The 15,309-nt window shown below is 36.0% G+C and overlaps 1 protein-coding gene across 5 annotated transcripts in view; it reads left to right on the plus strand.

Annotated features, from left to right (window-relative positions):
- The window catches only part of LOC126893468 (protein disulfide-isomerase A6 homolog), a 250,979-nt gene that overhangs the window by 216,496 nt on the left and 19,174 nt on the right, over positions 1 to 15,309 (plus strand). For 3 of the 5 annotated variants that reach the window (XM_050663709.1, XM_050663708.1, XM_050663711.1), the window contains exons 3-5: positions 1,670 to 1,897; positions 1,957 to 2,182; positions 3,819 to 4,116. The exons of 1 other annotated variant lie outside the window; for it this stretch is intronic. In XM_050663709.1, coding sequence (XP_050519666.1) covers positions 1,670 to 1,897; positions 1,957 to 2,182; positions 3,819 to 4,116 — 752 coding nt within the window. The remainder of the gene's footprint in view (positions 1 to 1,669; positions 1,898 to 1,956; positions 2,183 to 3,818; positions 4,117 to 15,309) is intronic. One more of the 5 variants, XM_050663710.1, reaches the window with a different exon arrangement.

A 15,309-nucleotide genomic window follows, 5' to 3' on the forward strand; every position in this document is an offset into this window, starting at 1 on the left:
AAGGATATCATAGAAGAGACTTGTTGCATCATCAACGTTATTATCCAAACACCCATCCCAATTAATGAATGAAAGAAAGTTATTCAGTTCAAAATAATTACCGTTCCTAAAATCATAAAAAAAATCTTCATAAATCAATTTTGTAGTTTTAGTGTCATTTAAGTTGAGAGCTATGGAACATTCATATTATACATGGTGTAAACTTGGATCAACAAGTGGATCTCCCGCTTTGATGACATTCAGTTCCCTAACGTTAGAAAAAACTAAATCTAAAAATACATTACGATTGTTAGGGACATTGTTATTTTGGAAACATTTCAAATAACCAAAAGCTTGTGCTACATCCACCGCAGGATCTCCACCAGGACAATTCACCAACACACCATACTCATCATTATGCCACGCTGCATTAGGCAAGTTGTAATCACCAAATACGAACATACTATAAGATGAGTACTGCAAAATTAAGCTCTCAGCAGTTTGACAATGCCTCGAGTAAATTTCACGTGGAGACTGGGGGAATGTAAACACCACCAATCACAAACTCTGTGTTATCGCACTGGCATAATATGTATAATTGTTCAACTCGAACTTCATCAACCGAAATACGCTTAGACTGAATTCTGTTATTAATAAAGATTATTACTCCACCACCACTCTGCTTTGCACTAGTCATTTGGTTGCGATCACACCTGTAGATACTGAAACCCTTACAATTAACCTCACCATCAGCAATGCTAGCATCCAGATTGCTCTCTACCATAATAATAATGTCATAGGAACAGCATGAAATATTTTTAATAACATCCAACATTTTGCAATGTAGGTCACCAACATTTTGCAATGTAGGTCACCAACATTTTGGTAATATACCATTAATGGGAGAGAAGCTAGTTTTTTGGTTTAACTTTCAACACTACAGGAACCCCATTTCTATACCTAATAACTAAGTTTTCTTCACCCACAGATTTTCTTTCTTCTAAATTCTTTTTGGCAGCCATATATGCATCTTGTTGCATCTTTGTGAGATCATTGGCTATTCTTATATTAGAGTTCCGCAACTTATTTCCAGAGTTCAAAGCAGTCTTCACTATATCAGGACTATTACATATTACCTTCAGTGGTCTCCCTTTTGCACTATTCTCCAACCTTTTACCAACACGTATTACTTTATTTACCGACTCCATATTGATCTCCAACTTAGTAAATAACTTATTGACTTCTGACTTATCATGTAGTATACGGTTATTAAGATTCTGAGAATCAGATTCTCTTCCTTTTGTTTTGAACGTTAATTCCTTGTACTGTTTTGAATGTTAATTCCTTTTTGTTCCCATTCCAGTTTTTTTAAATATCCTCCAAAACAAGTGTAAGTAATTTAGGCGATATCGTGTCTCCTTGTGTGACTCATCTCCTCATTAATATTGCATTAGTTTCTTATGTTCGCTGCATTACGAGACAAATAGACCTTTTATTACACTAACGGTTGGCTGTGTTGACTATGTCGTAATGCACTGTTGCAAAGGTTCACTACGGGACATATAAATATGACTCGAATGCACTAAATGTAAATTTATGAATATCTCTAAATGCTGCTAAGGTGTTCAATGTTGCTTTCCTGCAAACACATAAATATATAATGGAAATTTTTAATGGCAATTAATTTTAGGGTATTGTGAAAGTTGGAGCCGTAGATGTAGACCAGCACAAAGAAATCGGAGGTCAGTATGGAATTAGAGGATTTCCTACTATAAAAATTTTTGGGGCAGATAAACGTAAACCTGAAGATTTTAATGGTGGTAGAACTGCCAAAGATATCGTTGAAGGTGCTCTCAAGGCAGCTAAAGCAAAAGCTAAAGCAAATCTTGGTTTAGGAGGTGGATCACAGTCTGATGATGTAGGTGATATTTATTAAAAATCTTAACACTATTTACATTTAATGATTTTTTCTTCTAGTCTGATAATAGCCACGTAGTAGAACTGACTGATAGCAATTTTGAAAAGCTAGTACTGAAATCTGATGATATGTGGCTAGTAGAATTCTTTGCTCCGTGGTGTGGGCACTGTAAAAACCTCGCACCTCATTGGGCTAAAGCTGCAGCTGAACTTAAAGGCAAGGTAAAACTTGGAGCATTGGATGCAACTGTTCATCAAGCAAGAGCATCACTATATGGAGTACAAGGTAAAATGAAATTTATAAAAAAAGTAACATTTTGTAATTTGTGAGACCACTTTTCCTTGTTTTATTGGTCAATTTACGAGACTCCATTTATAAACATACAGCATTTTTTCCACTACATACATGAAGCAGTATCCCCGGCATAGTTCGTTGAAATCAGGTTAAGTAGCTTATAAAAATATACAGGGTGTTTCGTTAAAAATAAAGCTTATGGACTATGGTAGGCTTGCATGAATCACCCTATAGATTTAAATTTATATCTAAAAAGCACGCCTTTATACAGGGTGTTTCATTAATAATTGTCCATATAGTAACTGGAGAAACCTTGGTACAAAATACGAAGATTTAACCTGAAACACTTAAATAAAATGTTTTTCCTTACTGAGTTACATGGTGTTTTATCTAAAAATTTAAAAACTATTTTTGCTCAGCATTTTAAAACTATTCGACGTATCCTTTTCATACTTGGCAGAAAGTGCGACTACTAGACACTCTACTAAATTATGATAAACAAACGTTTCTAGCGACTACCAGAGACGTACTACAGGGGATGGTGAATGGTTATCCCTTCTCAAATTCTACGCCACTGGAGGAATTACTATTTTAGTGCCATTTTTTGATTCTCCAATACTTTCTACGTAAATAATATACTCTTCATTGGTAACGATAGTCATTAGTTTTCGAGATGTTTGAAGTTAAATATGAAACGACACAGTCATCTTGATTAATTTATATGATTCATATGATTAAAATTTAAAAATTATTTGTACCCAGTACTTTAAAACTATTTGGCGTATCCTTATCATACTTGGCAGAAAATGTAGGTACTGTACACCCTACTAAATTAAGATAAATAAACGTTTCTAGCTACTACCAGAGGCACACGACAGGGGATAGTGGCTGGTTGACCCCTCCCAAATACTATGCCACTGACGAAATTGCTATTTTAGTATAATTTTTTGATTTTCCACTACTTTTTATGTAAATAATATGCTCTTCGTTCGTAACGATAAAATGATTAGTTTTCGAGATATTTGAAATTAAAAGTGAAACGACACAATACATTAATCAAAGATCTCGAAAACTAATGACTTTATCGTTACGAATGAAGAGTATATTATTTTTATAGAAAGTATTGGAAAATCCAAAAATTGAACTAAAATAGCAATTCCGCCAGTAGTGTAGAATTTGGAAAGAGTCAATCATTCACTTTCCCCGTCGTATGTCTCTGGTAATAGCCAGAAACGGTTGTTTAACATAATTTAGTAGTTTGTACAGTACCTATACTTCCTGCCAAGTATGAAAAGGATACATCGAATAGTTTTAAAATGCTGAGCAAAAATAGTTTTTAAATTTTTAGATAAAACACCCTGTAACTCAGAAAGGAACCACATTTTATTTAAGTGTTTTAGGTTAAATCTTCGTATTTTGTGCTAAGGTTTCTCCAGTTACTATATGGACAATTATTAATGAAACACCTGTATATAAAAATTAATTGGTCTGAGCGTTTTCTATAATTTTTTAAAACAAGGACAGAAATAATTTTATTCCATAAGTGCCTTCTATATTAATCTAATTATCTTGTCATTTACCATTTGCATTTTATTTTTTTAGTAATTATAAAAAATTCTGTTTATAGGATATCCAACAATCAAATTCTTTGGCCCAGGTGCAAAAGATTCTCCTACAGATTATGATGGTGGTCGTACATCAAGTGACATTGTTACTTGGGCTTTAGATAAGTTAGAAGAGAACATTCCAGCACCAGAAGTAACTCAAATTTTAGATGACAAGTCATTTAAGAAATTGTGTGAAGACAAACCTCTGTGTGTAGTAGCCGTTCTTCCTCACATTTTAGATTGTCAGTCTGAATGTAGAAACAATTATATTAAGATGCTTGCTGGTATTGGAGAAACATTCAAAAAGAAGATGTGGGGGTATGTATCCGTGTTTGTATAAAGGAATCTACCGTCACACAGTGATCCAAAAACCCGAAAAGATGGCCAAAATATGAAAGCGTTTTTTGATTTGCATGAAATTAGGCATCCAGGGGTTTTTGAGGTCGCTAATTACGAATCCGAAGTCTGAATTGCAACAAACAAATTGGCGGGTTACCGGGTGTCCACTTATATTTTCCCCCATTTTAACTGCCTATAACTTCTAAACGGCTCAAGATAGAAATATGCGGTTTACGCTGAAATGTTTTATTTTAGTACAAGTTTTGTCTGAATGGATTGAATTTTTTATATCGCTTTCAAATACGAAAAGAAAAATGGCGGATTTTTGAAAAAAACGTTGACTTTTTTTTAATGGAACACCAAGTATATTTTTTTGCAAATTGAAAGAAAGGTCATTCACCTATAAAGCAATATAAAGTTTTTCAAAATCGGTTGTCAAATCACTGAGTAATTAATTTTTAAAATGAGAGGTGCAACGTGGATATCACATAAATTGATATTATGTTATGTATGGTTATGTGATTTCCACATTGCATCTCTCATTTTAAAAATTAATTACCCAGTCATTTGACAACCGATTTTAAACAAATTTATATCGTTGGATAGGTAAATGACCGTTTTTTCAAGTTTTTAGGTAAATGACCATTTTTTATATCGCTTTTAAATAAAAATGGCGGATTTTTGAAAAAAAAAACGTTGACTTTTTTTATTGAAACACCCAGTTTATTTTTTGTAGCTTGAAAAAACGGTAATTTACCTATCCAGCGATATAAATTTTTTTAAAATCGGTTGTCAAATGACTGAGCAAATAATTTTTAAAAAGAGAGATGCAATGTGGAAATCACATAACATAATATCATTTTGCTTAGTTATGTTATTTAGGTATGTAGTCGAGTTAACGGAGACAGTAACAGCAATGGTTACCAGAACAACAAACGAGGAAGTGGCTCAAGCGCTTCAAAAAATAAAGAAAGGAAAAGCAGTAGGACCAGATGATATTCCTGGGGAAGTATGGAGAGCATTGGGAGAGACACAAATAAGTTGGCTAGCAGGTCTATTTAACAGAATTATGGAAGTTGGAAAAATGCCAGACGACTGGAGAAGCAGTATATTAGTACCTGTCTACAAAAACAAGGGAGACATACAACAATGCACAAACTACAGGGCTATAAAACTACTTAGCCACACCATGAAAATATGGGAGAGAGTAATTGATAGACGGATACGTGAAGAAACCGAAATATCCGATAATCAATTTGGCTTTATGCAGGGCAGATCAACAACAGATGCAATTTTCATTGTAAGGCAGCTGATGGAAAAATACAGGAATAAAGAGACCAACGCTCATATGGTATTCATTGATCTTGAGAAAGCATATGATAGAGTTCCTCGAGAGATTCTGTGGTGGGCTCTCAGTAAGAAAGGAGTCCCTGGCGAATATGTAAAGATTGTGAGAGATATGTATGAGGGAGTAACGACTAGTGTTAGGACAGGTGTGGGAGAGACTGATAAATTTCAGGTGAAAGTAGGATTGCACCAAGGCTCGGTGCTTAGTCCTTATTTATTCTCATTAGTTTTGGACCAGATAACATCGAAACTACAGGGTAGTATTCCATGGTGCCTAATGTATGCTGATGATGTAGTGTTAATAGGAAATAGTGAAAGAGACGTAGAACAAAAACTGGAACAGTGGAGACAAGCTCTGGAGGAAAAAGGTTTAAAACTTAGTAGGACAAAAACAGAGTATTTGGAATGTTCATTTAAAGATGGAGTTACTACAAATAAAATGGTATCTTTGGATGGTGAAATGATTGTGAAAAGCAATAGTTTTAAGTACCTAGGATCGGTATTACAGAGTAATGGAGAAATAGATGGAGATGCATGCAGTAGAATTAGGGCTGGATAGATGAAGTGGAAAGAAGCGAGTGGTGTGTTGTGTGACAGAAAAATTCCAATGAAGTTGAAGGGAAAATTCTATAAAACAGCCATAAGACCGGCTATGATGCACGGAACTGAATGTTGGGCAGTGAAAAAGAAAGAGGAACAACGAATGCATGTGGCGGAAATGAGAATGCTTAGATGGATGAGTGGAGTGACAAAGAAGGATAAAATCAGAAATGAGTATATTAGGGGAAGTCTAGGTGTGGCACCAATTGATGCCAAAATGAGAGAGCATAGGTTAAGAGGGTTTGGTCATGTTCAACGTCGAGATGTTAATCACCCAATACGAAGAATAGCTGAAGTGCAGATTCCTGGAACGAGTAGGAGAGGAAGACCAAAGAAGACCTGGGGGGAGACGATAAGGCAGGACATGTTGGTAAAGGGGATTAACATTGATATGACCCAAGATAGAATTGTGTGGAGAAATGCAATTAGGGAAGCCGACCCCGCATAGGGATAAGGCAAAGAGAATGATGATGATTTAGGTATGTAATATCCACGTTGCACCGCTCATTTTAAAAATTAATTACTCAGAGATTTGACAACCGATTTTGAAAAACTTTATATCGCTGGATAGGTGAATGACCTTTCTTTCAATTTGCAAGAAAATATACTGGGTGTTCCATTAAAAAAAAGTCAACGGTTTTTTCCAAAAATCCGCCATTTTTTTTTTCGTATTCGAAAGTGACATAAAAAATTCAATACATTTAGACAAAACTTTTACTAAAATAAAATATTTCAGCGAAAACCGCATTTTTCTATCTTAAGCCGTTTAGAAGTTATAGGGAGTTAAAATGGGGGAAAATATAAGTGGACACCCGGTATACGTAATACCGTCGACATTTGATATCCAGGGGTTTTTGAGGTTGCTGATTACGAATCCCAACTCGAAATTTCAAAAAACAAAATGGCGAATGCAATCCGCTAATTTTTTATTCCAACGTTAAATTCGATTATTAATCATATGAAAGTCAAAACTAATTTTTACTTTATTTTTCAATAATACTGTACCTCAATCTTTTATCTACGATTTTACAATACCATACTGAAATAACTAAAGATCTACAGTCATAACAACTACTTGAATGTTGCGGCATGGTCTGTTGATTCTGCGTTGTTAACGATTCATATTGAAACTCAGCGCAGAACGCTTGTACAAAAAATTTTCGCAAAACCAAAGGGGCAAATAGTGGCAGCTAATTTTTTTTTTGAATCTTAAAGAGAGAAATATAAGCTAAAAGATGATTGCAGTAAAGTCTTGGAATTCGATGGAATAAATAACTATTTGGCTATCTGAAAATTTAATGTTTTCAAAATACACTGCGCGTCATAGAAAACGGGCACCCTAAAAAATGGGTCATTTTTGATGTCGCGTATCTCCTAAACCTGTTGTCCGATTTAAGTGATTTTTGAATATGTTATAGCTCCATTCTTTGTCAATATCCCTGTAATAATATTTTTGCTAAACAGGTAAATTTTCATTGTATACCGGGTGTACGAATCAAACTGTGTTTTTTTCTCAAAGTTCGCAACACCCTGTGGAATATTCTAGCATTTATAAAATCATCATCATCATCAATGGTGCTACAGCCCTATGAAAGAGCCTCGACCTTCCCAAGTCTATTACGCCAGTCAGTCCTATCCATTGCCAACCGTTGCCAGTTTGCTGCGCCTATTTTTCTCCCATCCTCATCTACACCATCTTTCCATCTAAGTTTTGGCCTACCCCTATTTCTACTTCCCACAGGTTGTGACATAAGGATTCTTCTAGGAGGGTTGTTATGCTGTGATCTTGCTAGATGTCCTGTATATCTTAGTCGTCCTATTCTTATAAGAGATACTACGTCTTTTCCACCAAATATATGTTTATATCTGTGGTATACCTCGTAGTTGTACCTCCTCCTCCAAATACCATTTTCACAGATGCCACCGAATATGCCTATCAGGATCCTTCGTTCAAATATAAGCAGAAGGTTTTCATCTGCCTTGGAGATGGTCCATGTCTCCGATCCATATGTCAACACTGGTTGTATAAGGGTTTTGTATATGGTTATTTTTGTTTTTTGGCTTAAGTTTCTGCTTCTCATATGTCTACTCAGTCCAAAATAGCATTTGTTCGCTAGGATTATCCTTCGCTTGATTTCTTCTGTCATGACGTTTTCCTTGGTGATCAGGGAGCCTAAGTATGTGAATTTGTCCACCACTTCAAAGGTAGAGTTATCAACAGAGAATTGGTGACCGATGTTTATGGCTCTATTGTTGGGTGTTGATGCCACCATCTTAGTTTTCTCCTCGTTTACTGTCAGACCCATATTTTTTGAGGCATTTGAGAAGGTGGTATACCTTTCTTCTAGTTTGCGTGTTGTGCGGGCAACTAGGTCCACGTCATCGGCATATGCCAAAATTTGGGATGATTTATTAAAAATATTTCCTCTGTTGTCTATTCGGGCATCTCTGACCGCCTTTTCCAGAGCTATGTTGAAGAGGAGACACGCCAGCGCATCTCCCTGTCGCAGCCCAATATTCGTTTCAAACGCCTGTGATTGTTCGCCCTGTATTTCGACTTTGCAAACGACTTTACGCATTGTAGCCTTAACCAATCTTATCAGTTTGTCAGGGATGTGGAATTCATCCATGGCTTCATACAATTTATTTCTTAGGACACTATCATAGGCCGATTTAAAATCTACGAAAAGATGGTATGTGTCGATATTGAATTCATTGGTTTTTCCAGTATTTGTCTTAGCACAAAGATCTGGTCTGTTGTTGATCGACCAGGCCTAAAACCACTTTGATATTCTCCAAGAAGCTCCTCTGAATATGCACTTAGGCGACCATATAAGATGCTCGAAAATATTTTGTAAGCTGTATTAAGGAGGGTTATTCCCCTATAGTTTCTACATTCCAATTGATCACCCTTTTTGTGTAGCGGGCAAACGATTAAAAGACACCACTCTTCCGGGATTTGTTCCTCATTCCAGGCTCTTAGTATTATTTTATATATTTGATTAGTCAGGGTAGCACCTCCATATTTAATAAGTTCCGCGGATATACCATCACTTCCTGGAGATTTATTATTTCTTAGGTGTTTTATTACATCCCGTACTTCTTGAATTGATGGAGGCTCTAATGGTGTATTGTTGGTTGCTCTTGGGTTCGGTTGATTTGGATCTTCTACTTCGATGGTAAGTAGTTCTTTATAGTGTTCCACATAGCATTTATATCCAGCATTTATAAAATACTGGAATTAAAACCCAACTATAGCCTCAGGTTTTCTTAACATTCTGTTTTTTGATTCATTCGCTTATGTTGGATAATACAAAAGTTATGTACTTTAGCAACTAGGCATGCTCTTTATCAGTACAGGATGTTTCTAAAGAAGTACGACAAACTTAAGGGGTAATTCTGCATGAAAACATAATGACCGTTTGCTTTATAAACATATGTCCGCAAATGCTTCGTTTCCGACATACAGGATGTTGAATTTTTTCTTACAAACTGACGATTTATTTATTGCCCTAAAACCGGTTGAGATATGCAAATGAAATTTGGTGGGTTTTAAAACGTAGTTATTGAACATCTTTTGACATACAATTAAGAATTTTTTATTCACCATTGGCGTGCATACGAATAATATGATCGGTCAAATTACCCGCATCCGCTCCAATATTGAATATAAAATTCTTAGTTGCATGTCAAAAAATGCGCAATAACCATCTCTTAAAACCTACCAAATTTCATTTGCATATCTAAACCGGTTTTAAAGCAATAAATAAATCATCAGTTTGTAAGAAAAAATTTAACATCCCATATCTCGGAAACGAAGCATTTGCGGATATATGATGATAAAGCAAACTGTCATTATTTTTTAATGTAGAATTACCTCCTAAAGTTTGTCGAACTTATTTAGTCCCTAACACCCGTTAGACTTATAACACCCTGTACTGATGAAGGACATGGCTAGTTGTTAAAGTACATAACTTTTGTATTATCCAACATAAGCGAATGAATCAAAAAACAGAATGTTAAGAAAACCTAAGGCTATAGTTGGGTTTTAATTTCAGTATTTTATAAATGCTAGAATTGAAATTTAATAAAAAATGTTCTTCTTGGTAATAGGTATATTAGTTTAAAAAGCCCTAAAGGGCTACAAACATATGAACAAAACGTTTTCGCTCTGTAACAAGAGCATCATCAGTGTTACAAGAACATGGTGAGCCAACCAAAAAATACAAAGGTTAAAGCCTTTCAAAAAACAGACAAAAGTCTTATATAAATGAAAACATCGAAAAATCCAAAGGATGGATAAAATTCCTAAGGATACGGCCCTAGGGCAACATATGACTCACACACGTTGTAAGTGGGTCAAAAGGTAACTAGGTCATTCTGTTATAAGAGCTGGCAGGCAACTTGTGGCAGGAGTTGCCTGCCACAAGTAGGCCTCTTCTATTCCACCGCTAGCGTCAATTATGCTTCCCAGATAGCAAAACTTCTGTACATTTTCTACTTCTTCTCCTTCAATGAATATACCCATTTCTCTTTCCGTATTTATCTTCATAAGTTTGGTTTTTCTTGTGTTAATCTCTAATCCTATTTTTCTTGCTTCTTCTGTCACCTTTTCTGTTTTTTCTGCATATGTTGTCTTTTTTCGGACACCAGACATATATCATCCGCAAAGTCTAGATCTTCAAGCTGACCGAAAGCATTCCATGTAATTCCTGTTTTATTTTTCGTTGCCTTCTTTATGACCCAGTCGATTAAGATCAAAAATATGGTTGGAGATAGAATACACCCCTGTCTGACTCCACTGTCTATGTTGATTGGTCCTGTGAGTTTCCCATTGTGCATGATTTGTGCGGTATGGTTTTCATAGAATATTTTGATAATTATTCTTATGTATTTTAATGGAATTCCATATCTCTTTAATATTTCCCACATTTTTTCTCTGTTAATCCGGTCAAAGACTTGTCTAAAGTCAATGAAATTTATATAGATTTTGCTCTGCCATTCTATTGTTTGTTCTACAATGTTTCTTAATGTGTTAATATGATCTGTGCATACTTTATTACTTCTGAAGCCCGCTTGGTTTGGTCTTAACAACTGGTCTATAGTTTCTTCCATTCTTTCTAGTATCATCCTTGTCATGACTTTACTCACTGTAGAAAGTAGTGTTATTGCTCGCCAACTGTTGCAATTCGTTTGATCTCCCTTCTTGGGTATCTTTACAATTATCCTTTTTTTTTAATCATCAGGTATTCTCTCATGCCAGATTATTCACTAGTGTTCCGTTAATTGATATTCCTCCATTAATGTCTTCTAGTGCCTTTTTAAACATCTCTTCTAAACATATATTAAAAAGTAGAAGGAATAGTACACATCCTTGTCGTAGTCCTCTTCTTTTTGGAATATCTTTAGATATGCGAAGCAATAAAGCACTAAAATCGGCCTTACCTCCGAAAAAAAAACGACAAGACGGATCTTAATAATTCTTTTTGCATTCGATTCGTGAATGCACCAGGAAACTTTGTGACCCCGAGCCATGATACAATATTGAAAAACTGCATACAAAAAAATGCATTCTTAAAGTGCATCTCAAACAGACAATAAAAAAAATTCAGAACTCGTCAATTACCGGCGGAAGTGACTTCAATTTTGTTGCCCGGGTGGGTTTTTTGGTCGCTGAAAACGAATATGACGTCGAAAGTGATTTCCGGAGTACCTGGGGCCCAGGGTGCCTACTGTTTGCCTCGTCTTGTGGAGTTTTCGGCAAATTCATTAAAAAATTAGTCAAAAATCATTACCCGGGGTTTTTTGGGGTCGCTAACCACGAATATGACATCGAAAGTGATTTCCGGAGTACCTGGTGCCCAGGTACCTACTGTTTACCTCGTCTTGTGGTTTTTTCGGCAAATTGCTCGGAGGTTTTTGGGGTCGCTAACGACGAATATGACATCGGAAATGATCTCCGGAGTACCTGGTGCCCAGGGTACCTACTGTTTACCTCGTCTTGTTGAGTTTTCGGCAAAAAAATTATTAAAACATTAGTCAAAAATTATTACTCTGGGGTTTTTGTGTCGGTGACGATGAATATGACATCGGAAGTGATCTACGGAGTACCTGGTACCTAGGGTACCTACTGTTTACCTCGTTTTCTGGAATTTTCGGCAAATTTATTAAAAAATTAGTCAAAATTCATTACTCGGGGGGTTTTTGTGGTCTCTTTCGACGAGTATGACATCGGAAATGATCTCCGGAGTACCTGATGCCCAGGGTAACTACTCTTTACCTCGTCTTCTGGAGTTCTCGGCAAAGTCTTTAAAATGTTAGTCAAAAATCATTAGTCACGAGATAAAAAGTAGGTACCCTGGGCACCAGGTACTCCGGAGATCACTTCCGATGTCATATTCGTCGTCAGAGACCCCAAAAACCCTCCAAGTAATGATTGTTGGCTAATTTTTTTATGAATTTGCCGAAAACTTCAGAAGAAGTAGGTACCCTGATTCCGGAGATCACTTCTGATGTCATATTCGTCGTTAGCGATCACAAAAAACCTCCGAGTAATTATTTTTGCCGAAAATTCCACAATACGAGGTAAACAGTAGGTACCCTGGGCACCAGGTACTCCGGAAATCACTTCCGATATCATATTCGTCGTTAGCGACCACAAAAACCCCCGAGTAATTTGTCGAAACCCCCACAAGACGAGGCAAACAGTAGGTACCCTGGGCACCAGCTACTCCAGAGATCACTTTCGACATCCTATTCGTTTTCAGCGACCCCAAAAACCCCCCAATTAATAAAATTGAACTCATTTCCGCCGATAATTGACGAGTTCTGAATTTTTTTTATTGTCTGAGATGAACTTTAAGAATGCATTTTTTGTATGCAGTGTTTCAATATTATATCATGGCTCGGGGTCACAAAGTTTCCTGGCGCATTCACGAATCGAATGCAAAAAGAATTAGATCCGTCTTGTCGTGTTTTTTTGAAGTTATACTTCTTTAGGCACGAGGGTGAATTTTTACATTCCCTGGCGCATGCGCACACCAGCAGTATGTTAGTTGCTAAATCATCCAATTTTTGTATGTATCAGCGCAACTAAGGTTTGAAAATAACACAGGCCTACAGTGTTTTTGGTGCCGAAGTATTTAAAGCTGATTTTGGGTATATTTGGGGTGCTGATTCCGAATATGGCCTTAGTTTTGCTCTATCAGCTCTAGTTTTCAAGATAACGTACATCATGCCAGCTTTTATGCATTAAAATTCGAATATGCTGATATGAATATACTAAATTAAAATAAAAACCAAACAATTAAAAATACGTATATTTTAAGCCATTTCATCATTATCATCATCCAGCCCTTTGCGTCCACTGCTGGACATAGGCCTCCCTCATTTTTGTCCATTGTGCTCCATTTTGAGCACTTTGCATCCAATTTCTTGACATTTTCTTGAGATCGTCAGTCCAACGAGTAGGGGGTCTTCCTCTACTTCTTTTGTCTAATTTCGGCCTCCACTCAAGTAATCTCTTCGTCTACCTCCAATCACTGATTCGGGCGACGTGCCCGGCCCAGTTCCATTTCAGGGTGGCAATTCGGGAAATTACATCGGTAACTCATGTTCTTAGTCTAAGTCTTAATTTCCAACTCGGTCACGAAGCGATATACTCAGCATTGACCTTTCCAGTTTCCTCTGAGCTATTTGCAGCATTTTAGAAGTTGTAGCTATCAATGTCAAAGTTTCGGCACCATAAGTCACCACAGGCAACACACATTGGTCACATGTTTAACGTTTTAAAGAAATTGGTATATCGCTTTTGAAGATGTCTTTGAGTTTTCCATAGGCTGCCCATGCCCCGTCTTCCTTGATAGCGGTCCTCAATGATTTTTATCTCTTGGTGAAGTCTCTGACCTTGCTCATTACTTGTGTCATCTAAGTTTTCAGCAAAACGGTACAGGTGGCTGTGAAGATAGTTGACTTTGATGCTCATATTCCATCCAAGTGATTGGAAGTCATTCAGCAAACGGTTTACCAGCTCAGCATAGTTTTCACTTTTGTGATTTCCCAGAAAATTTTTCATAATATTCACAAATGAAAGCCGAGCTTTTTTTTCTACTTCATTCATTGACCCCACAAAAGCCGGATCATCTGTAAGAAGTCTGATCTGTGGTCCATCAAAGATTCCAGCTTTAAGTTTTTCCATACTTATCTGGGGAAGCTTCCTTCCTATGTAGGCGAAGCATGGTCCATGGGCTATGAGCCATTATTAGATGGAGGCTGAATGGGTTTACAAGTGGTAAATGTATCATTTTAAAAGTTTAAAAATACTCTTCAAGCTGTTTTATTTCCTTATAAAATAGTAATGTAACGATAATAAAGTATTATTTCTTGCATAAATAAGGCATAATACAGTGAGGACAACAAATATATACTCAGGAATAAGTTTAATTAACAATGTTCATTCCTTTGAATAGCACATTCTTCATTATCTCATATATTAAAGCTCTAATTTCGGATTTTGCCATATCCATAAAACTAGAGCTGATACAAAAAAACGAAATCCATATTTCGCTTTATCGCCCCTAATATAGTAAAAATCAGCTTAAGGATTCACGGCACCAAAACAAATTTTTTTTTTCTGTAGGCCTGTGTAATATATTAGTGTTTTTAGTAAATATATTTATTATAATTTTTGTGTCTTTGGATTTGTCTTCCTTGGGAGTAAGATAATAAGTATTTTTAAACATTTATATTTAATACTTCACTTGATCTATTTGTCACCCTCGTTTGTAATTACGTCCCAGAAGCCGTAAAAACAAAACCCTGATGGGTTATTGGTAGAGCATTCGACTACATAACGCGAAGGTCCCGGGTTCAAATCCTGACACGGACGATTGTTATCCTTTTTTTTTTTAATTTTTGGAATCAAAATTAGTTTATTAATTAAATAAAATACAAATAAACTTTTAAGTATATTTATTTCGTTGAAATCATATACTTAATAGAAGTATAACTTCTTACGTGCGTACAAAGTACACACACATCCTTTTTTTTTCGGAGGTTCAGTTCTTTATTGCTTGATTTCGGTATATTTGTTACGGTCAATGTGATAAGTCCGGTCTGTATTAATAATAACCGGTCTGTATTAATAATAACCTTAGCAGTTGGTCAATGTGATTAATAATGCCTTTATAATTAGATTAACCGGTTATTATTAATACTATCCTAACA

This window comes from Diabrotica virgifera, chromosome 10 (genome assembly GCF_917563875.1).
Source record: "Diabrotica virgifera virgifera chromosome 10, PGI_DIABVI_V3a".
Taxonomy (NCBI): Eukaryota; Metazoa; Arthropoda; class Insecta; order Coleoptera; family Chrysomelidae; genus Diabrotica; species Diabrotica virgifera.